Consider the following 27,970-nt stretch of genomic DNA (forward strand, 5'->3'; position numbering starts at 1 on the left):
GGTGCGCCATGTTTATTTTTTAAAATATATTTTTAATTCATTATTTGTATTTCTCATTCATTGGGTTGACCTATTAACATATGGTTAACCTTATTGTTCTCATCAGTTCTTTTTTTAAAATAATTTTTACTGAAGTTTTAAAAAACCAGTAATAAAAGACAGTAGAAAATAAACTCAGAAAGGAAGAGAAAAATAGAGAATAGAAAGCGCAAGAGGGAAAAAAAAGGATAGAAGAAGAAAAAATAAGAAAAAGAGAAAAGAAATATTTAAAGAAGTGACTGCTGATCTTCATCACAAGTACAAACTCACCCCCTATAAGGTTACATGCAAGTATTTCTTCTTCCTATAACTGATCCCTTATCTATATGCAAATCCATAAATCATTAACATTTCAGTCATAGTGTCAGCAAAAAGTCCATACAGGGTTCCCAGAATTTTATAGAAACATGTCTTTTTTAATCTTGGTCAAACAGACCAACTTTGTATTCCTTCCTTTTGCTTCTAGCAATCTTGATCTTTAATTCATTCAGATGTTGTCATAGGATTTACTCTTCCTACAGTTTTTCTTTTCCCATCTCAAAGGCTTCTTCGAGGCTTTAACAAACCTCTTTTGTAAATCTAGTAAGAAGCCATTATCCAGGTCATTCTCTTGGCTTATCATTTGTATTTCCACTTTAACTGTCATCTCTGTCTTATAATATTTTATAATCTGTCTTATTTTTAAATGTTCCAGTATTTCAACTTTTTTTTTATATTCTAATATTTCTGCATCAGATGAGGTTTGTTTCAGCTCTTTATTAGGCAGATCTTCCAAGGTATTCTCTTTCACGTACTGTTTGTCATTTATTTTTAACATCTTTTGGACATAGTCTATCCATAGAAGCAGACATCATTGCTGACATTGTAGCTACTAGTTTCTGTCCCCATTCTTCAAAAATCCCCTGGACTATTTCAAATGTCATACCATTTTCTGTCATTTTGTCTCAATGTTGACCAAGGACAAAAGGCAAGCCTCTCTCTCTCTCTCTCTCTCTCTCTCTCTCTCTTTTTATTTATTTATATTTCCTATTTAGATACCGCCCATCTCACAAAAAGTGACTCTGGGTGGTTCACAATAAAACAGCAATAAATATTAAAATACAATAAAACAATATAAAATACAATAAAAATAGATTAAAAACCAAACACATACACAAATAATATCTTCCAAGATGTTGATGGGCAGTAAGATGTTAACATATGGGAGCATCTTCAAGGTGCTAGCCACCCCCAGGGTTGGTTGCCCTTTTTTTCACCCCATGCCAGTTGGCAGAGCCAGGTCTTGACTGCTTTCCAGAAGGACAAGAGAGTTGGGGCCTGCTTCACCTCTGGGGGGAGCGTATTCGATAGGGCAGGGGCCATGGCTCTCTTTCTGGACCCTGCCAGGTGACATTCTTTCATCGATGGGGTGCACAGCATACCCACCCTGCCTGACCGGGTGGGATGGGTGGATATAATGAGAGTAAGATGGTCCCTCAGGTAACCCGGTCCCATGCCATGTAGGGCTTTAAAGGTGATAACCAACATCTTGAATCGGACCCAGAAGCAAACTGGGACCCAATGCAGCTCACGTAGTAATGGTGAAACATGTGCCACCCTTGGGGCACCCAAAATTGCCCGTGCGGCTACGTTTTGAACCAACTGAAGCTTCCCAATACTTTTCAAGGGTAGCCCCATGTAGAGCACATTGCAGTAGTCTATACAGGAGATGACTAGGGCCTGAGTAACTGACTGGAGAGACTCCCGATCCAGAAAAGGGCATAACTCGTGCACAACACGTAGGGGAACAAAGGCCCTCCTGGCCACGACTGCCACCTGCTCTTCGAGCAGGAGTCATGAGTCCAGGAGGACCCCCAGGTTATGCACCTACTCTGTCTGGGGTAGTGTGACCCCATCCAGAACCAAAGATGGTAAACTTCTGGATACAGAGGAGCCCCCAACCCACAGCCACTCCATCTTACCAGGGTTCAGCTGAAGCCTGTTGTTCCCCATCCAGACCCCCACAGCCTCCAGGCACCATGAAAGGGTAACCACAGCATCACTCAAATCACCTGGGATGGAGATATATAACTGGGTATCATCAGCATATTGATGATACCTCATCCCATGGTGGCGGATGATCTCACCCAGCGGTTTCATGTAGATGTTAAAAAGAAGCAGGGAGAGTACTGAACCCTGTGGCATCCCAGAAAGGAGGGGCTGCAGGCTGGACCTCTCAGTCCCTATCAACACTGATTGGGACTGGCCTTGGAGAAAGGAGGTGAACCAGCACAAAACTGTGCCACCCACCCCCAACTCCCCAAGCCAACCCAAAAGGATACCGTGGTCGATGGTATCAAAAGCTGCTGAGAGGTCAAGAAGAGCAAGGATGGATGCACTACCCCCATCCCGCTCCCGCCAGAGATCATCCAAGAGTGCAACCAATGCTGCTTCAGTCCCAAATCCAGGCCTGAAACCTGACTGGAAAGGGTCCATATAATCCGTTTCATCAAGGATCCTCTGAAGCTGCAACACCACCACCTTCTCAACCACCTTTCCTAAAAAGGGAAAGTGGGAGACTGGACAAAAATTGTCCAATACAGTGGGATCCGGTGATGGTTTCTTGAGGAGGGGGTGCACCAGTGCCTCTTTAAAGGCTGCTGGAAACACTCCCTCTCTCAAGGATGAATTCACCATCACCTGGACCCACCCACATGTCACCTCCCGAGCTGCCTTAACCAGCCAGGAGGGGCATGGATCTAATTGACAGGTGGTGGCATTTACAGCCCAGAGGACCCTGTCCACTTCCACAGGTCCAACAGGATCAAACTGTTCCCAGATAACAGGGCAAGTACTTACCCCCTGCATCTTCACAGGCCATGCCCCACATCTGGCATCCAACTGGGAACGTATCCAAGTGATTTTATCCACCAGATGCCCAGAAAACTCCTCCACACAGCCCTGTAGGTGGTTCACTAGGCCCACCTTTCCCAAAAGAGATCAAGTGATCTTAAACAGGGGCATTGGGCGGCATTCTGTGGATACAATAAGAGCGGAGAAATGTTGACATTTCTCCGCTCTTACTGCCACAAGGTAGGCCTTAAAAGTGGCTCTAGCCTGTGTTTGGTTGGATTTGGTCCTTGTTTTCCTCCAGCGGCGCTCTAGACGTCTCTTAATCCTTTTCAGAACTCTTCCTCTTTTCCCTTTATGCCTGGAATCTTTAGTCCCCTCAAGTGTCCAAGTTCTGAAATCATAAAGTCTCAAATTTCTGTTATGACTTAAGGTAGTTGTTGTTTAGTCGTTAAGTCGTGTCCGACTCTTCGTGACCCCATGAACCATATTGCGCCAGGCCTTCCTGTCCTGACTTAAGGTAGACTAAACAATTTAGTTCCCATGAACGTGCTGTTTATTTATATAATTATTTCCAAAATCTTATAGCAAAAGTCCAAAGCTTTATAGCAAATATTCCAAATTTGTCTGGTGCCCTAATTCATTTATAACTTTCTTGAATTAAAGTCTTATTTAGCTTTTTGCTGTTTATTTCAAATTCTTTTAAGTTCTTAAGCTTATAGTTAATTTTTTTTTTATTCTGGAATGAACATAAACTCACCAGGTGGCTTTGCAAACGTGTCATTTTGAAGATTTCTATTAACCTTAAGATAAATAGGTAATTTCTGAAAGTGATTAGCAAGTGAGGTTAGCAAACCCAGGGTCCTTTAAAAGGCTCTGCTGTGGTTGAGAGTATGATGCTTCCCTTTGTCTTCCAGTGCTCAAACCTGCGGGAAACCAGTATCCTGTGGTCTTCTCATGAAGAGCAATCAAGTGACCCTCTCCTGTCCTTTCCGTATCTGGAGAGGTTCCATGGGACTGGTCTACTCACCTCATTGGACCACTCATTTGACTTGCTAGCTCGCCATTCCTCACCCAGAAGTCAGCATTGTTCTCATCAGTTCTCACTGTTTCCATGAAAATGTAAAAATATGTCTGCCATTCTGAAAAATCATATAAGCATGAAATGACATGAATATGAATTTTCAGTTGTTCTTTTCATAATTCGACAGGACAACACTTTTCTTTGAATGTATAAACATGCTCATCTCCTCAGATCCAGTTCCATGTAAATTCATGCATCGCCTCGTGTAAGGGTTGCACAGCTTGCTTAATATTTTGGTAAAGTTTAAAATACCAAACTCCTATAAAGTACATGCTGCAACTTGTCACAATTCATTTTACAGATGAAACCAATAAACTGCTACATTATCTGAGATCAACTAGAAATATTAAAAGAATTTGATCTTTGCAGATTCCAGTATGTCTTAATTTCTACCTCCCAGGCTGTGGATCGAAATGTGGGTGTTCTTTGGCTTTTGTGCAATTTCTCTCACAATACTAAGGTCAAACAATTAAACAAGATTCCCCTGAAATTGTAACAATCCTGTTGATTTCAGATCAAACATACTGTATGTGTGTGTGCGTGTGTTGGTAGACTTATTTGCTAATAATTTGCTTTTGCAGTGTTTTATCTTTTCTTAATTAAGAAACTGAAATACTACTTTTTCTAAAAGTACAGTCTTCAAGCCTTTCAGTTCAATCAATGGTTACTGATAGTTTTAATGTGCTCTGGCTGTGTGAGTTCATTCTTAACCTTCAGCATATATGAGGCAGGTTACATCTATATGTGAAATATAAGCACAGGCATCATTTTCATTCCAAAAGAAAAATACTTTCTCCTTAATGTAATGGATTGGAATCAAGCCAGGCACCGCATGAATTAACCTCCAAAATTTCACAGTACACAACCAATGAAGGAATGATTTATGGACAGATGAATAATGACAAGATCCCTTAGCTATTTACAATGATACATAATAGACTTGTTGTCTTTAATTTAACAAAGACCAGGGCAAATAGAGCTTGGAAGAAAATGGACTTAGCAACCCTAATGAGCACTGAGTGTATAATTTGCTGCTATCTATTTGTTTCCAACCTCTGTCTTGCTTCTCAGCATCCAGCCTGGCTAAATTAATTATAGGACTTCTGTAAAAAAATTGAGCAAGCTTAAAAATCTTTTGAAAAATGACAGGATATTTTAGATGGAGAAGTTTAGGAAATGGTTTGAATAAATGGTTTCTTGGATGTAGACAAATATAGGCGTGGGAACTATGTGGCCATACAACATGATTCTGCTTATCTTTTGTAATGGAATGTGGGAATGACCTTGGGAGACAGGGCAAAGAGACGCAGCCAAGGGAGTGGTCAGATAAAAGGCAACTTACCCCACAGCAGGAATGTAGGCAGGGCAAGAGGCTCAGAAGAGATCCTCTCTAGTTTCCTTGGTTATAAAGGGGATGGGGAGAGAGATACACTTTACATCTTGCATGATTCTGTTAATGTAACCTTACAATAAAGTAGAATTATCTCATCTGGCTCTGTTCCTGTCTGGTCTACTTCACAAGGCTGGCATCTATATAAGCTATATTTTAGTTTTACTTTGTATGGAAAATATCCTAATGTTCTTGAAGACAAATCAGAATGGGTTTTTAATGCTATGTGTAAATAAATGTATTCCGTATTCAACTGGCATTTTAAAAAAGAATGATTCTTTCACATTAAGAAGCCTATTAAAAGCATTTCTGTTTGGTCATACATAGCATGAACTCCTAATGCCAAATTTTTCAGTATTGATTATACTGAGGTTCTCGTTTTATCTAAATTTGTTTTGGCTAGTTGCCGATTGAGGTGGGCTGGGGATGGATGATGGGAAAAAAGCAAATTAGATCTCTGTGAATTAGGTCTGATCTGATTCTAATAATTATTCTAATAAGTGGCTATGTGATCGCAAATTGGGGGAGCTTCTGGTGTCCCCCTTGTCATGGTCAGATCACGCCCTGATTACCATGGGATTCTCTAGTTTCTCTGCAGGAAACATGGACCCATTAGACTGATCCACCCTTAGTGACTAATGGATCCATATGGGTTCCAGAGGGAATTGGAGGTTGTTCTTGCTGGTTTGCTGCATGGTTCATCTGAAGCCTTGGTCGCTGCTTGGAATAAGGAGGCAGCTGAGGCTCTGGATCAGATTGCACCCATGTGACCTCTCCTCTTTTGGGTATCCCAGCATTTACGGAGGAGCTGAGGGAGACGAAGCAAGAAAAGAGACATCTAGAGTGCTCAACAAGGGACAAACTCTATTGAACTTGTGTTAGAGCTGCCAGTATGGCCTACCTAGTGGCAGTAAGGACAGCCAAACATCATTACTTCTCTGCTCTTATTGCATCTACAGATAGTTGTCCCATGGCCCTGTTTGAATTTTCCTATCCTAATGTAGGACTTTGAATTTAGTCCTGTTGAAATTAATCTTTGGAATTCTTGGTGCTCTCTGAGCTTGGTTGTTTGCTTGCAGATGTTTCATTACCCAACTGTTGATCATCATCATCACTCTGATGATGTTACCTAGTTGGGCAATGAAATATTTGCAAGCAAACAACCAAACTCAGAGAGCACCAAGAACTCTACAGTTCAACCCTGAGCTACATATATTCCTTCTATTAAAATTAATCATGGTGATTTTTACCAATTGTTCCAGCCTGTCAAAAATTTCTTGAAACTTGATTCTACCATCTAAGTTGTTTGCTATGGCATCTGCAAATTTGGTAATCATATTTCCTAAATTATAAAGTAATTTATAAATAAGTTGAACACCACATGGTCTAGAATATACTAATTAACACTTCCTTCCAGCTTAACTCAGAGTTATCAGCGAACACTTATTGGGTTCAGTTGTTCAAACAGTTCTGTATTTACTTAATGGTAGCATAATCCAACCCACATTTTGTCATTTTCTCTACTAGAATCTTGAAAGACTTTGTCAAATGCTTTCCTGATGTCAAAGTATATAATGACCACCACATTCTTGGAATCAACTAAATAGGTCACTCTATCAAAAAAGATCAGTCCATTTGGCAAGATTCATTCTTGATAAACCCATGCTAGCTTCTGCATGGTTTGCCAGGAATAAAATCTTATATATGTATATGTATATGTATATGTGTATGTATGTATGTATATATATATATATATATATATATATATATATATATGTAATTTTATTGAAGATTATATAAAACAAGTAGAACTATTACAACATCATAATATAAAAATACATTTTAAAAAATACACACACACACATTAATTTTAAAAAAAAGTGCAGAGAAAAACCAAAAAGAAAAAGAAAAAGCAAGAAGGAAAGGAAAGGAAAGGAAAGGAAAGGAAAGGAAAGGAAAGGAAAGGAAAGGAAAGGAAAGGAAAGGAAAGGAAAGGAAAGGAAAGGAAAGGAAAGGAAAGGAGGAAGGAAGGAAGGAAGGAAGGAAGGAAGGAAGGAAGGAAGGAAGAAAGAAAGAAAGAAAGAAAGAAAGAAAGAAAGAAAGAAAGAAAGAAAGAAAGAAGAAAATTCCCTCTTCATCCTCAGCAACTATAGTCAACATTAACAGTTTATCACTGTCTCTTAAAAAACAACCAAATACTTCTTCATTCTATATCTCAGCCCATTTTCAATAAATCCATCTCTAAATCTTTGATTCTCCTTATTAATCAGCAAAAGTCCAGTAAGGGTTATCAGAAATAACAATTTAAATATTTATATCTCCATTTCCATTTAAATACATTCCTCCTAATCCCTCTCTTCCAAAAATCAAAATCCAATCTCAATTAAAAAAAAAATTAAACATCAGCACAAATAACAATCTATTATTTATATATCAAAAATAACAACGTATTGCAAGTTAATGAATTACACCCAATTAAACATTACCAACAATAACCATCATCATCCAGTATAGTAACACCAGTAAGTCCCTTATATTCCAATAAAAGAGAATAATCCACATCACTCTTTTGATTTATAATTTTTAAGTCATTATCCAATTCCATTTGTAAATCCAATATTTCCATCTCTTCCTTGTGAGTTGTAATGTTTTAATTCCACCTTAAAGTCCATTTCAGTTTTATTCAGTGAGGCTTGTTCCTCTTCAATAACAACTTTTGGCTCCATTAAAGAGTTAAACAGCTCCTTGGACCCAAATATCATGCACTTCCTTTAAGGTAGCCATCAGGTGCCCTCTAGTGTCCAACCTTCAACGCCTTCTTATCAGCTCAAATGTAAACAAGAGAATTTTTTCCACAAGAGAGGATCCCTTTAATTAACTTCAAAGTCTTAATTCAACTCCATCTGAACCTTTAATCTGTTTACAAACTTTCTGAAATCTGCACTATAATCACTCTTTTGCTGTATATCACTCCCACACCAATTATTACAAAATGTTAAATACACAGCCTTCTTTCTTTTTAAACGGACTGAAGAGACTCACCCAGTGAATATCAGACTTGCAGTTCTAAAGTTTTCTCAGTCTTTAACAAACAGTAAGAAAAATAAATAAATAAAGTCCAAAGTGATTAAAGAGATGAGGTTTGGTTGAATTTTAAGTCCAAAAAAGGCTACATTAATGGCTCTGAGCACGATGGAATCCTGTGACACCCAGCTGATCACAAGAGGCTGCAAAAACAACAGTTTCTGCCATCTACTCCCAAAAAAACAGCTGTCCAACGTACATATGGGTAATCTCAAGATCTCTCCTTGGTCCAGAGAGAATCCAGCAATCCAGATCCAGCATCCGGTTGCCTTTTCGACTGTAATGTCCCCCACATCCTGCAGAGCGTCAGTTCACCATTCCTCATTGGAAGTGACTCCAGGAATAATAATTTTCTAATTAATCAAGAATAAACTTCTCATTAATTGTCTCCCTCAACCCTCACTATCTGCTACCTGCAGACATGTATTTGTGACTGTGCCAGCCACTTTTCTGCCTGTTTGGTGCCACCATTCCAAATTACCTGCTGGTTTCCTCTTAGCAATATTGTCTCTTCCTCATAACAATCCCACTATTTCTTTTTTTAAATCCAGAGTTTTCCTCATCAACCAGACACCATAGGGCACTATCTGTCATATCATTTGTTTCTTCCAATTCCACCAGTTTTGAATGAACTGTCCACAGAACTGTGTGCTGGGCCATGACTCCATCCAATTGCCTGGGCCTCAGTCTCCTATGACTGCAGCTTCAGCAATCATAGCCAGCATGTTGCTCTCTTGGTTTGCCACAGTTTAGGACAACATGGAAACTTCCACTGTTCCTGTCACTGCTGCTATCACTGTTGCTGCCACCTTTGCAGGGCCAGATGATCTGAAGATGAGACTCCTTCAGCTCTCATTCTTCTTTGGATCTTGTCAGATTCTGCTATCCAGTTCTTTCTCTCCTTTCCTTAACTTTCTTCACAACAATCATACAACAAATACCATCCTCTCCTTTCATTATTCCTTTCCAGCTAGCATCATAGCATTTCCACTTCTTCTAATATAATCCTTCTAAAAACAATTCATATCACTACTATTAAAACAACAACCCTCTACTAGCTGCAAGTAGATAATGCTTTGCCTGGTGCCATCTTCATATACTGTATATGTTGATAACTTAATCCAGCTCTCTCGATAGTTGTAGCAAACAATCTCCCGCTGTTTTTTTGGTTTTTTTTTTTTTTGCTATTTTCTGTTTTATTGTGGCAGTATCTTTTTTATCTTGCAGGCAGTTTTTATGCTGTTGGCCTTTGGCTATAACTGATGACATTTTTACTGTTGTGTCACTAAACTTTGAAAAAGACTGATTTTGATATACAACTGCTTTCCAGTTGATGTAAAGATTCAGCAAGTACACATTTCTAAGTTCATATTAAAGCTGGAACTTAATAAATTGCATGCAACTCTTATTCCAAAGACATTATTTGTTTTGGTTTTTAAATTAGTACTCTCCTTATAATGGAAAATAGTCTCTGAAAACATTCTTGTTAAGTGTTAATATAGAAGTTAATACTGCCAAAATGGATGAGTTAAAACACTGTAAAAACAAATATTACTCTTAGAATCCTGTGGATTCTACAGTTGTTTCCATGGTCTGCTTAATGATCTTCAGTCTATCCAAGAAACATCATACTGTGTGATACTTTATATGTTGATAATAAATTTTTTAAAAAGCTTATTTACATTTTGCTTTGAAGGTTGCACAACTAGAGCACCAGTTACATACAAAGGTTTGTGATACTTAGATTGGCATTAAAAAAAAAAAACTTTATAGCTCAAAATATTCACTATATAATGCATTCCATTTCAGAGTAAAATTTAAGTAGTTTTATGTGCATTTTGATACAATAACCATCACTTTGATTATCTCATGACAAACAGAAATTGATTGCCATAGTTCAAAATGTCATAGCCTGGCTGTCTGCTTCTTGAACAAATCATGAATTCCAATTCGCTGTCTGGAAGGTGAACATTATGGATCTACTTGGTAGTGGAAAGCTATGGCACTCATAGTATGCCAATTATCTATTGTAAGCCTGATATGAATATATAGAAAATTTGTTTTGCATTATAAATGCAGAAGGAAAGCTTCTATGAATTTGCTTTACACACATACTTTTAAAGCACCAATTATCAAGAAAGGACAATCCAGTTTCCTTTCAGTTTATAAGCTTTATTTAAATGTTTCTGAAATGGGTGAACTGAATATGTGACCTTGAAGGCCACCTAATTCCATTCCTAGTATGCTTCTGTATAACTCCATCCCCAATGCAAACTGGAACAATCCATGTGTTGAGAATGCTTGTTTGCTGGGGGGAAAAAACCTCAACATTTTTTACAGAATAATATAGTAATTCTAGTTAATGTAACATATAACTCTTCCTAAAAAAAGAGAAAAAATCTTAAATAGATTCCAAATTAATTATTTGATTCCGGAAAACACCTGGAAATAGATAAAATAGACTTGTACAACTAAAGGAATATGCTAGTTGGATGCATCTGAATAAATATTTAAATCTGATACCTCTTTAGATACTTCCTATTTCCTATTGGATCCCTTCCAATTTTCTATGCCAGAATGAACTGCTAGGATCCTCTGAGAGCAGTTATTCATCTCTTATTTTTCCTCTGCAATGGGAATACATTTGGTGATCAAAGGCATGCAAAACTTATTTTGGGGAGTTTGATGGCCACTGTGGAGGGACATAAAGTTATCAGGTGGGCAGGACTGAATGATATATGTGTGCAATGCCAGGTCTCTCTCTCTCTCTCTCTCTCTCTCTCTCTCTTTTTACGAACTACAGTATGTTGAACATTATTTTAGAATTTGCCTACTGATTTTATTGTGTCTTTCCCATGCTAAAATGGTAGGAAAGAAACCATGCCATTAATTTTCTCAGTTATGCTTGGAAAGATTACTGGAGATATAAAAGGGGCAGGGTCCTGAGGCCTCAAGTCCCCCCCCCCACATCAGTCTGTCTGTCTGTCATCTCTATTATCTATCTGTCTGTCTGTCTGTCTGTCTGTCTGTCTGTCTATCTATCTATCTATCTATCTATCTATCTATCTATCTATCTATCTATCTATCTAATAAATGTATAAAATGTACTTATTTATAAAAAACAGTCCCTACTTTTAATGATAAATTTTGGAATTTTTTTTTTTTTTTTGTCTGCGCTCAGTCATTGCTGACCCTGCAGTGACTGCTTGGACGAGTCCTTGCAGTTTTCAAGGCAACTGTTTTTCGGAAGTGGTTTGCCAGAGCCTCCTTCCTAGGGCACAGCCCAGCTGGCGAGCGCAGGAGGCGGGGTTTCCGTTGCTTCGCGCCCTTTTCGGGCGCGCGTGGTTTTTCGCGCTTACTGGCAACTGCTCCCAACTCCTTTTTTGCAAGGCGCCACCAGCATTTTTCCTCCCACCGGAGTGAGAGTCCCCATTTATCTACTCACGTAAGTTTTCAAACTGTTGGGTTGACAGGAACTGGGGAGGAAACAGGAGCTCACCCTGTATAAAGCGAAGGCTGGACTCAAACCGCTGAAGCATCGACCATTTCTGGCCAGCAACTTTCAGCGTCATTAAGCCGCTGCGCCACCGCGTCCCCCTTAAATTTTGGAATACAAACATATAAATAAATAATGTAAAACAGATTGTACTCTTTTACTCTAAAGTAACTGTGAGCAAATTAGAACCATTTTTCCCTCCCAATATGCTTCCTTCCCAAATGTCACTGTTTGTCACAATCACTTTAATGAATTAAAGAAAGAAAAGAAATAGTCCACTCTTTGTGGAGAGCATCTGGGAACAACACACATGCGCATGCATATACAGATGTGTGTATATATATGTGTGTGTGTATATACACACATATGCATATACAAATACATATAGGACTGTAACTATAATCAGTATATAGGACTGACTATAATTATTACATAATATACTTGTTTACAAGCCAAATTTTCCTGGTGTTTCAGTGAGGGATTTCCCAATGGAGGTGAACTGAATGACAGATATTAAACCTGTTCAGGCATAATTATTTCGGTCCAATATTCCAAAGTGTATTAGAAGACAAATGATTATTGTGCTTCCATACTATCTCCTCTCTGTTTCTTTTATGCTGAAAGAAAACATAATTTGATTTGTCAAACCATAGGAATCTCAGATGGGAAACTTGAGGTTAAATATTTGCTTCAAACTGAGACATAAAAGTAGGAGTTCATAACCTGGCTTGCTTCTAATCATCAGAGAGAAAGAAAGCCCAAGTGTTTATGAGGTCAGGTTGCTGAACCTGAACTGGGCCAGCCTGAGTATTAGCTGAATGTATGAACTGGCCTGAAAGAAAGTGATAAGAGAGCAAGCCAAGTCCAAAATGTAATAGTAATACAAGCTTAAATTTACCTCCTATCTATCTTCTCAGCATCTATTCATACAGCTGCTTCTTGCAAGATCTCTCTGATTCACAGGTAAGTATGCCAAGGAAATGTTTAGAACAGTGTTTCTCAATCTTGGCAACTTTAAGATGTGTGGACTTCAACTCCCAGAATTCTTCCACCAGCATCTGGGAATTGAAGTCTACACATCTTAAAGTTGCCAACGTTGAGAAACACTGATTTGGAGGATTTATTTATCACATTTTTAACTCATCTGTCTACAAAATATTCAAGGCAGCAGGCATTATAATTTTTAACACAGAAATTGAACTATTAGACTGAAAAATCAACTTAGATCTTGCAGTTTAGGGTCACCAGATGTCTGAACAGCCAAAGGAGGACACGAACAATTGGAAAGAAGGACAAATGGGGCGGGGGGTGGGGGGAAGAAAGATACATTAACTATTTAACTTTCTTGGAATCCATGACAAAAATTACAGTGAAAAAAAATTGTTTTACTTAGGCCTACCTGTACAGGTCACCCCTGGGTTGAGAACACCCGGTTTAAGGACAACCCATAGTTAAGAATGGAGCCTATTGTAGCAAAATTCAAGTTAAATATGCAGTGATTCGAGTTAAATACACAAGGGTTCAAGTTAATTATACAATACTACTTATACAGTATTATATAATAATACTGTTCCGTCTTACACGCAAATTCGACTTAAGGACAAACCTTGGGAACAGAACTCATTTTTAAACTGGGGACTACCTGTACATGAAATTACTTTTTCCAGCCTCAGAAGGACTGGTTTTTCAATGGCAGGAATATGCTAAGATGGTTAGGAGGCAAAAGCCTTCAGCGTGTAACTGATTAGGGTCTTGTCAAATTTTGGCAGCAGTGCAAGGGGCTGTAGGGTACTAATCAACTAATTAAGGTCACAGAGCTGAGCTTGTTAACTTGCCATTAGCACTTATTAGGGAAGCGCTGCACTGCAAAGCTGCCAAGGAAGAGATAGCTTCAAAAAAACCCCCCAGAAAGTATTTGATTTTAAGGCTATGCCTGTTGGATGGAGGACATGAGGACAAAAGGGAGGTTGTGTCCTCCTTTTACTGGACATGTAGTAACCGTATGCAAGGGGATTCATACCCTCCTCTGGAATGCAACATTTAAAAAGAATTTGATTTGATTTTTTAAAGTTAAGAATTGGTAGCCTTCTCCCTGCATAGGGTTTGAGTGGAAATCTTTGTTTTTTTAAAAAAAATTAGATGGAAGAACTTTTATTCTGCATTTTTTCTGTAAAACAACTTTTGGCAGATTACTGCCTTTGTTTAATGACAGAATTTTAAAAAATTAACAGGGAAAATTAAGTTTCCCTGTGTGTGTATCAAGAACAATTTCAGTAACATTTTGATAATAATTTTAATTTCAGCCACATAAACTAGAGCACCAGGTGCTAACACATCGTTACTTAATGTAATTAATTTGCAAAATGATAGTATGGGAATTAAATTAAAATGAACATCATTTGAATTGATTTCTTCATGTTGTCTTTCTGAAGAGTTACTTTATACTTTGAAAGCTTTTTGGATTGATTCCCTATAGATTTTCCCTTTATTTACTGGACCATGGTAATTATACCCTAAAGCATAACCTTTGCTGATTGTCAATATCCAAAACCAAATGTCACCACTAATAAGGTAGGAGCTGACAGTCAAGAATGATTGCTACTTGATCTTACACATACCCTTGTTCAGACTGTCATTATCCTTTTAAATATCGTCTGGTCATGGGGCCTTCAATCTCACCACACTGCTGCAAATTTCATTTTTATGTACTGCATTATTTTCAACATAGTTGAGTTGCAAATTTGGTACTGCCTGCAAAATTTTTAAGTACTTCTTCAGCTCTCTGCAGATAGGCTGGTTCTCTAAAATAAATGGTGGAAAGTAATCTAGGAATATCATACTATTGCATCTTGCTACACCTAAATGGTTCTTACAAATACATCAGTGTCGATTTGATCATGGACTGGATTGGATGTGGAATGCAGACTTTAGACAAAGATGGGCAATCTGATGCATTCTGTAAATTTTAGACTTCCATAAACTTAAACCAGCATGGCCAGTAGATTGTTGTTCTATTTAATGTAAGTAATTCAAATATCTAGGAAAAGTGTTTAATGAGACATTGTCTTGGAAGGCTCACACAGAGTACAGTACGTCAAAATAGTAAAAGTAAGTCTATTAGGACAATTATGCCATTCCTGATTTGCAAACAGTATGTAAATCTTTAGAGTTAGAAAAAATAAGCAGACAAATGCATCAGTAAGAATGTTAGATTACAGTCACAGTTATCAATGAGACATTGACATGACAAACAAATAGCCAATAAAATATACAGTACCATAAAGAAGGGCTATTTGATAGGAAGCTACACATTTACTGGTTCTTCATCAATTCTGATTTTTATCAGTAGCATTTTTATTAATGGTATAATGACTGAACTTTATGGCTGTAGCTCATTATTATGTTTCCACATCCCACCCAATGCAATACAGAGCAATGACAGCTTAAGTTTAAGCAATAATGTCATTGACAGCTTTTGTTGCATTTTAGTGATTATTACCTCAGCACATGACATTATACATTATTTATTGTATTTATCTTCAAGGCAATGCATATGAAGGTATTCTTTAATTTCATACCCACATCAATAAGCTTGTGGAATTGGTTGGGTTGAGAGAAAGTAGCTGGCAGCTTGCCAGAGTCTAACCTGATCCAACTTCTTAATTACTATAGTAAACTAGCTTAGAGTTCCTTCATCTTTCTTTCTTCTGTCTTTTCAACTCTCTTAATTTTGTTAAGTAAGTACCTCCACTTTCCTTTCTGCTACCTGCAATTCTAGGGTTCTACTCAACTAGCTATTCAACATAGCACTGAACTGCCTTCAGGGTTCCCACTATGCTAACACAAATTTTGGAGATGCAGTCTTGATTTGAAACACTGCAGGCCAGGAAGGGAACCTTGCACCATCCCACTTCAGTCACTTTGCAAAATCCTTCCCTCCTCTGAGTGAAGTTAGCCTTCTCTGATTAGCTCTCAAACTTTTACAATGCAATTATAAATTCTCAGATTTATAGGCTAGAAGGATTTCAATGCTGTACCATTTTATGGCCTATTTGCATCTAACCTTGCCACAAACATATATAGCCAACATCCTTTTTTACCTTAGCCTCATAATGCCCATAGGAACAGCCACAAGATGTGTAAAATCTGTTACACTTAACCATTTGTTACTTTGGAGGCACCACACACTGAGATGGGCAGTGACAAATTTGAAATATAAATAAATAAATAAAATAAAATTAGTTGTAGGTGAGATTGTGTAGTAGTTATTGTGAAATTGCATGAGATTGTTCACTGGGTAATATTCTATCTGCTTTAGACAGGGACTGAAATAGCATTAACAGTAGAATAATGAGTCCAATCCCTTACTTCCAGCATACACATTGCCTTCTGAACAATGGAGGAAAAATCTAGAAGGAAAGGAAGGGGAGAGAAATCCCAAATTGTGATGCAATTCACCTAATTTTCAATTGGATGATGATGATGATGACAACAGAATAAGATACTGCCACAGGAATGAGCCTAGGCATGGTGGAAAGAGACTTGTCCCATTCCTGTTATGGTGCCATGATTAGAGGATGTTTTTCACACTGCTGCAGAGAAAAGGCAGCAAAGATGGAGAATTAAACCAGTATTTGTTCTTATCACACATTGTACATGCATAATCAGGACAGTATCATTCAGCAGGGACTTGGAATAGAGGCAGGATAGGAAATTTCATGCCTGTATAGTTTTCTGCCAGCACAGGGATTGGTGAAGTATCTTAACTCAGTAGTGGGGAAAGGTCCTGTGTCAATGAAAAAGAATTCCACCAGCTGCAACCATTTGACCTTTGTATAGCCTATTCAAGGCTTCAGTGGAGTGGTTCAATTTCATTGAAATAGATCTATGAAGTGAAGCAGCATGGTGCTTTTACTTACGGTTCAGAGCAGCTGCACTATTTGGTTTCTGCATCTTCTCTGGCTCTTCATTGGACTTCTGCATATATACAGCACTTACACAGAAGCCATTTGCAAAGTAGCCAACTGGAATGGATCAGCCCCACTTTGTTGTTTCAGATGAAGCCTGTCACCTCTGTTGCTTCACTTGGAGTACAAGATCTTCAGATTAAAGCAATGAGATGGGTTATGCCTACTTTGCACGGGCCTACTCCTTGTGACCAGGGAAAGCTTCATGGATATATGACTGCTCCAGGAGGTATTCGTACTAATCAAAGCCAGCAAAAACCCTGCAACATTTATTCTAGGATTGCTTCCCTAATTTGTACCAGCCTGAGGCTTGCACTGGATTTCCCTCTCAGTGTAATCAAGGGAGGAGGAAAGGGTTTTAAAAACTATCACTCTATGCTCTGCTCAGCTGAATTTCAATAAGATTCTGAGTAGATCATAGTTCTATAGCAATTTCTGGTCTTGGATTGCTCCATTGAACCCAACCTGAGACTCAGGACTGTCTATCCTCAGTAATGGAACATATGATCTAGTGCAAAGTAAAAACTTCAAGGATGTACAGGCGAGCCCTGGGTTAAAAATGTCTGAGTTACAGACAACTCATACTTATGAATCGGCTGCCTGTTACTAAAAATGGCAGATGGTAATCTCCTTCCTGGAGCCAACAAACTGTTGAAGCCACGCGAAGTTTTCATGAGCCATTGGAAACTGCTGAAGACAGGCTTAGGAAAGGAACTCGTTCTTAACCTGGAGACCGCCTGTAATTACAATGTAGTTACCTTTCAGTTAAATAAAGTCAAAAATTGTTTTGCCCTGGCTTTTCTTACTTCCTAAAGTATGCCACTCAAAAACCAAGGGCACCGCTGGGTCTAAAAAAAGTTGAGTATTTAGGATTGTGGAGTGCTTTGGATTCAAAGGCAAAAATATGGATGGGTGTGAATATAGCACCTGTTGGCAGTTCTTTCAACCCAGGATTATGCTGTAGTTAGGGAGGGCAGCTGTGTGATCATGGGAAAAGATGCAGCTGCTTGAAGGAGTTGCTGACAGATGCTATGTGAGTCTCCTTGTGTGCTCCTAAGGACCTTTTCTTCTTCAAATGCAAAACATTAAACAACCCTATTATGCTGTAAGTGCTGTGGTCTTCATATTATATATACTAGTTCTGATCTGGTGCCCTTTTTCTTCTTTCCTGTCTTCTTACAGGTAGATAAAGTATGTGGACATCCTGAAGAAAAAGAAGTGAAACCTTTGCCAGACAGCATAGTTCAAGCAAAGGAAATAATAGAGAAACCACCTCTAACAATGGCCCACTCGACTACTCTTAACAATAAAAGGAGGTAATTCTGAAAGAAAAACATTTCCTCATAAATTCTGGGATGAAAGTTTCCCCAAATGATGATGATGATAGTAATTCTGATTCTCCCATATTTCCATCACGTATCAAAGACTCTTGTTTTTCAGACAGATGAAAAGCAGACCTGAAAGGACAGTTGTATTTTACATTTTTAATGAAAATAAAGGAAGTTAAATAAGCAGAAGCTTATTTCAGCTCTGGATAAGGCCTATCTAAAATTAGTACTGAGTTAGATATATTGTTATTAATCTGTAGTCAACATAGGGTAATTTAATCAAGGAGCCATTGATTTCAGCAATTTATAAATGATGGGAGTATGACCTTGAATAGAAAATCTGGCAACAAATACCTTGATGGGTAAAATCAGTTGTAAAATCAGGATATAAATAGAGAATTAGCAAGGGCCTATAGCTTATACTAGTGGAGTGCCTACAGTTTTCAGACTCTTACTACACATACTGTGATGATGAAAGGAACTGAAATAAAATCAATAGTAGAAGCAGGCCTAGAGGTAAAAGGCTTAGATTTTTCAGTAATTTGGAGCTAGCAATGTAAATTAGTGTCATTTCCAAACTACTGAAAATCCTGGACTTTTTACTGATTTAAGCAGTAGACTCTGCCACTGACTTAGGCTCAGTTGTCTTAACGTCATCAAATTATTTTGTAGAATGGTTTCACAATAAAGGTTGTGTCACTTGTAAAGGTGTCTGATCAATTGAAACGAGTGATTCTTAAGTGAATTGGCCAGTTGCTATCTCCCCTAGTGTAAACCAGCACATGACTGGTGAATAATTATACAGGTACAGAAAAAGTTTATGATTGTCTTACTTTTGCACCATTTTCCAAGATGGTTATATACTCAGTTCCAGATGGATAAGCATTTCACTTCTGGTATTCCTTTCCTCTATCCTTGTGGCTAATGTGTCTTCTCAAAATAGTAATTTCCTATTTTACTGCTGTTTGCCCTTATTTTCCTCTTCCCATATCTTTTCCATTTTGTGAAACCTGTCTCTCTGGGACAGTGCTGGCTTGTTTGAAAGTTGCGCTGCATGCTGTCCTAATTAACCTTAGCTATGCATGCAATGATACACCTATTCAGCAGATGGTAGGAGTGGTTGTTGTTGAATTGTCCTTCATCAAAGCAGAAATGTACAAGCAGTGTAAATGCTTTTTGGAAATATACCTAATAGTTTCAATATTAAGGGTAGTATAACATTTTGAAGTCACAGAGGTGCTACATGAATGGTGCCACATCTTAATCAGTGACTGTGTAGAAAAGTATTTCATACACTTGGCTCGGGCTGTTTGGCAACCCCAGTCACTTGACTCTGATATCTGAGTTCCTCTTTTAGATATCCTGACATTTAATAATCTAGAGGTGCATTCTGTTAAATGCTCAACATTTGATTGCAGAAGGGAACAGTTTATATAGCATCGGAATTTTGGTTTTGGCATTTTTGCTTTTTGAAAAAACAAATTCTAAAAGAGATGTTCTGGGCAATATAAGCACCCCTTTATATTTTCTCTATAAGGAGTCCTGTAAACAAGTTGGCTTTAAATCACTTTTTAAAAGTGAAACAGTGTCAGACCTCATTAGTACTTGCAATACTGCCAACCTCCCTCTCATATTGTGGTGTCCCTGTAGACACCAGAAGTCGAGCTTAGCTCAAGGTCTTCTTTATGTTTAGGGTCTCCTGGGAGCTGAACGGTTTTTGAAAGTACTAGTTCAAATTTGTAAGGTTTTTAGAGAATTGGACCATTATCTTGATTGCTGCGTTTATTTATTTCATTCATCTGCCCATCTTGCCATAGTAACTCTGGGTGGTAAGCAAAGTTTCAAAGTTTAACATGGCAATAAATTATAAAAACACACAACACATAAAACAAAATGTATAATCAGGCAGATTTTCCCAGGACTACCTAGAGACTCCAAGGACTGAATATGGGAACATCTTCACATGAATCGTGTATTCCACCACTGATACAAAATTCTTTTAAACAAATTTGTGGTATTTTATGCTTGTTTAAAACAAGCAAGCAGACCTGTATTTACTTAGTTGTTTATTTATGTAGCTGCAACTATTTCAAAGTACCCAGGAGGCAATTCACTTCTTTTTTTTTTTTTTTGGTCTGTGCTCAGTCATTGCTGACCCTGCAGTGACTGCTTGGACGAGTCCTTGCAGTTTTCAAGGCAATTGTTTTTCGGAAGTGGTTTGCCAGAACCTCCTTCCTAGGGCAGAGCCCAGCTGGCGAGTGCAGGAGGCGGGGTTTCCGTTGCTTCGCGCCCTTTTCGGGTGTGCGCGGTTTTTCGCGCTTACCAGCAACTGCTCCCGACTCCTTTTTTGCAAGGCGCCGCCAGCATTTTTCCTCCCACCGGAGTGAGAGTACCCATTTATCTACTCACGTGAGTTTTCGACCTGTTGGGTTGACAGGAACTTCCTTAAAGAAAAACAGCTAATTTTTGGTGCCCCTGAAAATCATTGCTTTCCCATCAACAGTACATGCTTCTCATCCACAAATCATGTTTTATGTACATCTCACATATATCAATAACTTTTTTAATGTGACATTTGGATATGGAAAAAAAAAAGATTTATTTTCATCATGTTAAGCTTTATTTTGTAGTCATATCCATTTCTTTCTTTCTCTTTTAAGAGATAAATGTATTTCCATATGATTTAGAAAACAATTCAGATCCTCAACAGAAAGGGCACAGTGTAAAGAGAATTAAACTGGTGGGTAGACTATAGTATTTTTAAAATATAGGTTGAAGCATATTTTAATAGCATTTATTCTTTTCTGATTTAATCCTGTGCATGTTTATCTTTTCTTTCAAATAATTTATTACTTTTTGTTTCTCATTTCTTTCTTCATTTACCTGAATTCCCTCTTTTCCCCTTGGCTATTCTCCTTGGCCTACTCCAGTTCTCTGCCTCTGAAAGCTTCAAAGAATGACAAATCCAGAAGTTTGAAAAAAATGTCCCGGTAAGAATGCAAAGATGTCAACATACTTTTGTCTCTTCATTTTAATGAAGGTTCTTCATTCCATTCTAAGAAGAGAAGGGTTAATTTAACATTACCATAATATACTTTTAATATTTATTTAACAGGTGTTGGCAAAGTATGGCTGTCCAAAAGTTTTTAAACTATGAGCCCTAAAATCTAAATTCGAAATTACTGTTAAACACAAATCAGGCAGATGGATACTGCTGGATCATACACCGTTCAGAATTCGATTTGTGCTTTAGAAATAATCTGGGAGCAACTTCCCTCTCTGCAACTTTTTAACATCAACATCTTTTCCTGGGATTGCGTTGCTGTCCTCTGCAACTGCCATTTGAAAAGAGGCATCTGTTTTAAGGAGTAGTATACAGCTGCCACGTTCACACTCCAAAGCATATTTTGGAATAAAATTGGAAATATTGCACAGCCATATTAATTTTACAGAAAGCTGCAAAACATGGACAACAGATTCCAAATGCTGTGGAGTTCCAGATTTGCTATCCAAATTTATCACATTTTTCAGATAAGCCATTTTTTTCTTTTACTCTGATAAATAACTTGTTGGTCTTTAAAACTCAATATGCAGTTAGATAGGTTTACCTTTTTATAACTTCCAAAAGTCAGATTTAATCTTTTATCAGGCTTTAGCCAGAACCACCTAAGAGGAGACAGTAAGGAATGTAATGTGCTTTCCTTTTCAATTCAAAGTCCCTATTAATCAACTGGTGATATTGGCACCAGTTGATCTCATTCTTACAAGGCCAGCCAAGTAAAGTCAAGCTGTATTTGTGGCAGGAGGCAGCTTTCTTCTTGCACAGAAGGGTGCAAAACTGTAATCAGAAATAACTTGGGAATTACAAGGAAATCCTGTTGTGTGTTCTGGACTTAGTCTGGACTCAGTCCAGAGACACACTGGATCATCTCCTTTTTCTTTCTTTCTTTTTCTATAGATGGGATAGGTCAGTTTAGGAAACTGAGATTTATTTAGAGGTACTGTACGTCAAGATGGACAGTTGCTTACACTATCAAATCAAAAACATTGTCCATCGATTCCATCTTTTTTTCTTTCTTAATGCTATGGAGAAAGAAAAATTTAAAGAACTCGTAAGGAAACTTAGAAGGACAATAGAAATGCATGGGAGGACTCTATTGCTTACGATTCTGAGAATATAGTTGTTGATTTTAAAAATAAAATAAAATCTAATTGAAATATTAGGATATCCAAATAGTTGCTGACATTTCATATATCACTTAAAAGTTAAATGCTATCCTTTCTCTAAGAATTTTTAAATCAAATCAGGAGCTACAAACTTGGCTTTTCCTGCCCATTAGATCTTCTTTACTTTGTTCTCTATCAGACCCAAACACAAACACTGAAAGAAAGGGAGGAATAAATAATATATTATTCAACTTCAACATTCAAATGCCTCATGGATTTGATGGACTTACATCTTAGATATGATTTAATTTGTCTAGTTCAAGTTATGAATTAAGAATTTAATGAAGAATGAAACAGCCGTCTCTTTTTAAAGCCCACTTTTTAAATAACCTTGAGGGATCGTTGTATCTCAAATATATAATTGTTGCATTATTAAGATAAGGAAGAAATCAATGTGGTATAGTTAATGATTTTTAAAATGTTCTGTATTTAATTTCTAGGGAATTTATCAATTATATGAAACGATCCAGAACTTTTTATGCCTCTTTGACAGAAAGGCTCTGTGAAGGTGATCTCGTGATGAAAGACAGCTCAACCTGCTGGAATGGCGAGGATGTTGTAGAAAGGTAATTGTGAAAGATTTCTAGGAGGGAGCACATCTTGATATTGATCCTTTTCCACTGATTTTTCTAATGTAATATTCAAAAAGGTATTTTAATTGCATGAATTTCTGTATTGGGGATAACACTTCATAGTGCTTTCCAGGTTGCCAAAAAGAAGTATCTTGTACAGTATCTATGTTGCAGAAGTGAATCTATGTGTGCAAGTTGAAATATCTTGTTTCTGCATACCACAAATGGTTTCCAACTACAATATGTTTGGGTAGAAGCATTAGTGAAGCTCTGAGTCTATTACCCAGGCAAGCCAGCTCAACTTAGAATAATTGTGACTTAATTCTTGTCAATTTGTACTTAAAGAGACAAGACTCGTCTGTTAAGCCGTAATTATCCATTAAATGTGTTACTTTAGATTTATTGCATTCCTTGCTAGTTCTCCTGAATCACAGAGTTATTCCTAAAAGGGATTTTTTAACCTGTTAAATGGAAGAGAAGGCATTTAGCTGGTGCTTCAAAACAAGACAAAATAGTGTTGTTTTATCTGGTTGGTAAGGAAAAAATGAAATAGTTTGTTTTGCAATTTTGATTAGAGTTTTATTGTATCGCGGTTAAAGTCTGAAATGGAATACAAAGGCTAAGAGATGAATACAGTAGCTAAGAAGTGCCAGCCAATATTAGTGATTTCCTTTATATTAAACATTGTGATCTTTCATCTGATTACCAGATGTTTCGCTACAGCCATTTTTGGGTACACTTGAATATTCATCATTGATTTTATAGCACTTAATTTTTTGACAAAAGATGATATTATGATCATATAATTTATTTATTTAAATGTTTTAAAGTGCACAATGGCCAAAGCTCTCTGGACAGTTTACAGTAAAACACATAAAATAGAGTCTGAATAAAAACATACATAATTAAAAGGCAAAATATAAACACTGCATAAACTAGGCAGCTGCAAGGCAGTTCTGCTTAGACTAAAACATTATGAATTAAAATACAATTACAAGATGGTTAAAAAGCCAGGGAAAATCGAAGGGTCTTCACCTGGCACCGAAATGAAGCTAGTGTGGATACCAGTCAAGTTTGTCTGGGGTGGGAATTCCATGAATGGGATGCCACCACAGAAAAAGCTCTCCCCCATGTAGAGGGCCACTTCACTTCCTTTGGTGAGAGAACCTGAAGGAGGTTCTCATTAGATGACCTTAAAGTCCAGGTAGGCTTATAAGGCACTCCTCCAGGTAACCTGGTCCTAAGCCATTTAGGGCTTTAACGGTCCAATCCAGCACTTTGAATTGTGTCTAGAAATGAACTGGCAGCCAGCGTAGATGGAGAATATGTTTATATGCGTCAGAGTCAGTGAGCAGTCTTAGCCATTCTAATTTGAACAAACTGAAGTTTTGTAATGGTATGTGGGAATGAACTGGGGAGACAGAAGGAAGAGCTGCTTGGTCAGACAAGTTGCAGCTGAGTCCACAGAAGGAATGGGGACATGGCCAGTGTCTCAGAAGAGACCCTCTCTAGTTCCTTGGACTGGAGAGGCAATGGGGAAGAGATGTACTTTCAGACTTGCAAGCTTCTGTTAATGTAACCTTATAATAAAGATACAGCTATTACTTCTGGGTGTGCTTCTTGTCTGGACTACCTTGCAAGGCTGACACATTTTCAAATGCAGCCCCATGTACAATGCAATCTCAAATAGCTTGAGAGTTTTTAGTTCACCAACATTTAAAAAAGAAAATGTGTTGCAGTAAATAGGCAGTGATTCTATCTTGCACAGATCAAATTGAAGATATGACAAAAATTAGAATGATTTTGGGAGGAGCCAGCATCTACAAAGATGCTCTTTTGGGTAGCTAAGATGATTAAGATGTAAAATGGGCTGTGTCTTTATAATACAAATCTTGCTATATCACCATAAAATTACAAAATGATTATTTTCAATGAATTAGGAATAAAAAGTGATGAAATGAATGAGAGAAGTCTATCAATACTGCTTTACCTGTTTGGTTAAGAAATACGCATCTTAACTAAATAGCACTTAACAAAAAATGGACTATTAATACAATACAGAATAGTAATAATGCTATTCTGTTAGTCAGCAACAGTACATTTCAGGAAAAAAAAACAATCCTATGATCTAAATAGCTTGATGTTTTTAAAGATTTCTCCTTAAAAAATATTTTTTTCATAAATTGCCTGGTTTCATAAAAACTGTGAAAAATGCATGTTAGACACAGCTGTGAAAGTTTGATCACACAAAGATTTAGGTTTTCCTATTCAAATGATCAGAATACTTTTTATGGCTTTCCTTTTCATTATTATTTTCATTTGGAATTAGCTGAAAAAACCTCTGCCCTTTCACTAAGATGGCCTTAAAAATTGCTTATGCTATTATTATGGCTAATGCTTGACTACAGTGGATGTGAGCTTAATAGACAAACCTTTAAGAACAAAGTGGAATTTTATCCACACGAAGAATAATTCTTAACCATAATTAAGATCAGTAGTGGAAAGTTGGGGATATTCAGGCAATGGGTGGAGGAATGTTTGGAGAGTAGATTGGATTAAAGTAGTTTGAGGAGGCCTTGGAGAAAGTGATGGATTGCCTCCTTCTTTAGCGGCTCACCTTCCTTCATTTCTAAAACTGGTAGGCTCTAGGCTTCCTGGGTGGTACCAGCAGCTGTACTGGTCGCACTTCCACATGCTCTGTGCAGTACGGAGAATTCAGTCTAGCCAAGATTTGATTTTTCCATAATCATAATCATCAGAGCAAAAAGATTAGGTTTTGGCTAATTTGCTAATTGAAGACACTTTATGTTTGTACTATCAATGGGTTAGGGCAAAGAGATGTAGATGAATCACATATGAAATTCCTGCTGAACTGGTACTTAGTTTGGTGTAAATTCTGTCATGGCAGAATTAACTTCCTAAATGTAACAAACACTGTTTGACCTCTTCATTTTAAGCAAAGATAATCTCTGTCTGTGACAGAGCATGAAAAATTTACCTGTTTACAGTCCTTATATCTGACTCTGTGTGCTGTTTTACTGTGTGTTTGCTTTCTAGATCAATTTTGGACCTGCTTGCTACAGATTTAGTTATGTACATTTTAACTTACCAGAAAAATGTAACTCAATGAGACAAAGGATTGTTTTAAATAAAGGGTCTTTGTTACTTGACAGTGAGATGGCATATATTTCACTTGAGCAATCTGATTAGGGGCTTAACAGTTCAGTAGCTTTCCAAAAGGTTATATTGAAACTCAAATTGATGTATCTTAGAATTCCATTTTAAAAAGCAAACAATATTCATACAGCTGTTACAATGTGATCAAACAAGCAGGGATATTTTTCATGTGAAGCTTGACGTGTTTTAAGCATATATTGTCAAGCTATTGGATATACTTACCGGCTGTATGAATTTTTGGAAAAGAGCTTTACTTCTGTGAAGCTGCAAGTGAAACACCCTTTCTAAATGCCTCAGGAAAAAACTACAGTGACTCATTTCTAATGGGTGAAATACGATGGCCGCTGTGCTTCACTTCACTCAGCAAGTGGCATCTGTGTAGCACACATACAGGAACCACTTTCATCAAAGCATAGAAGGGACTGTAATACATAAGGCCTATTTGCTTACTCTTCTGTTACTGAGAAATGCAAATACGTAGTCTGTATTTAGATCCCATTAATTTCTTATGGTAAACAAATAGCAAACAATGCCACAGAATCCCATGCTATCAGTGGCCAAATACTACGGTAGTAATTTTGAACTAATAATTGTGTTTTACAGAATGATAAGGAAGGGAGGCTCTAGTTTCAGAAAATGTCAGATGTAATAGTCAATGGTTGCATCCTGATTCTCACTGAATTTTCAGTGAATTGTCCCACTGAGTTTGGGGGAAAAAAGAAACAGTTAAAGTTGCTATTCAATACCCTATTAGAGAGCCCAACCGAGTTATTGCAACTTGCTTCTGAATAAACACAAACAGTAAATCAGCCTGGATTTAATTTTTTAATAAACCCCTAATTAAAAAAAAATACAAAAGGCATTGTATGAAGTGGTTATAGATATGATGAAAATAAGGATGCTGTACATGATAAAAAAGTATGGAGTTAAATATCACTTTAACTAATAGTACTACAAATAATAATAACAACATTGACCCCTTGGATAGTCCCATCAACCCTTGGGGGTCAATATTGACCACTTTGGAGAACCCTGCTTGGGAGACAAACTCTTATTCAACATAAACAATTGTTGATTCTTTTTGAAGTACACAGGAAATCTATGTATAATGTAAGGAATTTGATGGGATGAAACAAGCTGAAATTGAATCCCAAGCCACAAGATAGAGTTGCTATTCATCCAGAAATGTTTGGTTCATGGTTGGCTTCTATGTTGGCTCTGGAAGGGGTCACACTGCCTCAAAGATGGGTCCATGGTTGGGGGTTTCTCCTGGTTTCTTGGCTCCTACTGAAGCAGCAGATGTTGCTCTCATCTGAGAATATTCTTAGTAACTTACAGAAACTGATTTATGAGTTCTCATGTACTGTGGAGATTTTTTTTAAAAAAGATCTGTGTTAGGAATGAAGTTGGAAAAACAAGAACTAGTAATTCCCATTATGGCAACACATCATTTGCTCCCCATGGTCTTGAAAAGAACAGTAGAAAATCCACTGATTTAGAAAAGTAAGAAGAAATAACCTAGGATTTAAACCTTGGAGCATCTATCTATGTATAGGCTTTGATTGCCATGCTTTGCAATAGGCAGATCTTCTGTTGTGTACAGCTTCCTTTAGTCTTCAATAAAGTAACTGATCTAGCCAAATTATATCCATGAGCCTTCTATTGAGTAAGCCAGTTCCTGAATAAGGAGTCTCCTATATGGAGAACTGAGATTTCTAGCCATGCATGGAGGAATTGATGTAAGAGGAACTGCACAATGTCAAAAACCCTCTAACTC

The 27,970-nt window shown here is 37.5% G+C and overlaps 1 protein-coding gene across 2 annotated transcripts in view; it reads left to right on the forward strand.

Annotated features, from left to right (window-relative positions):
• Positions 1-27,970, forward strand: part of LOC103053686 (glypican-5) — a 403,447-nt gene that overhangs the window by 162,413 nt on the left and 213,064 nt on the right. Inside the window, exons 4-6 of one of the 2 annotated variants that reach the window (XM_088131929.1) lie at positions 18,072-18,205; positions 21,148-21,207; positions 22,885-23,010. In XM_088131929.1, the coding sequence (XP_087988055.1) occupies positions 18,072-18,205; positions 21,148-21,207; positions 22,885-23,010 (320 nt within the window). The remainder of the gene's footprint in view (positions 1-18,071; positions 18,206-21,147; positions 21,208-22,884; positions 23,011-27,970) is intronic. The other variant, XM_088131930.1, reaches the window with a different exon arrangement.

Source organism: Python bivittatus, unplaced genomic scaffold (assembly GCF_059951505.1).
Source record: "Python bivittatus isolate LINGU-HERP-01145 unplaced genomic scaffold, Pbiv_v1 ctg000980_np1212, whole genome shotgun sequence".
In the NCBI taxonomy this organism is placed as follows: domain Eukaryota; kingdom Metazoa; phylum Chordata; class Lepidosauria; order Squamata; family Pythonidae; genus Python; species Python bivittatus.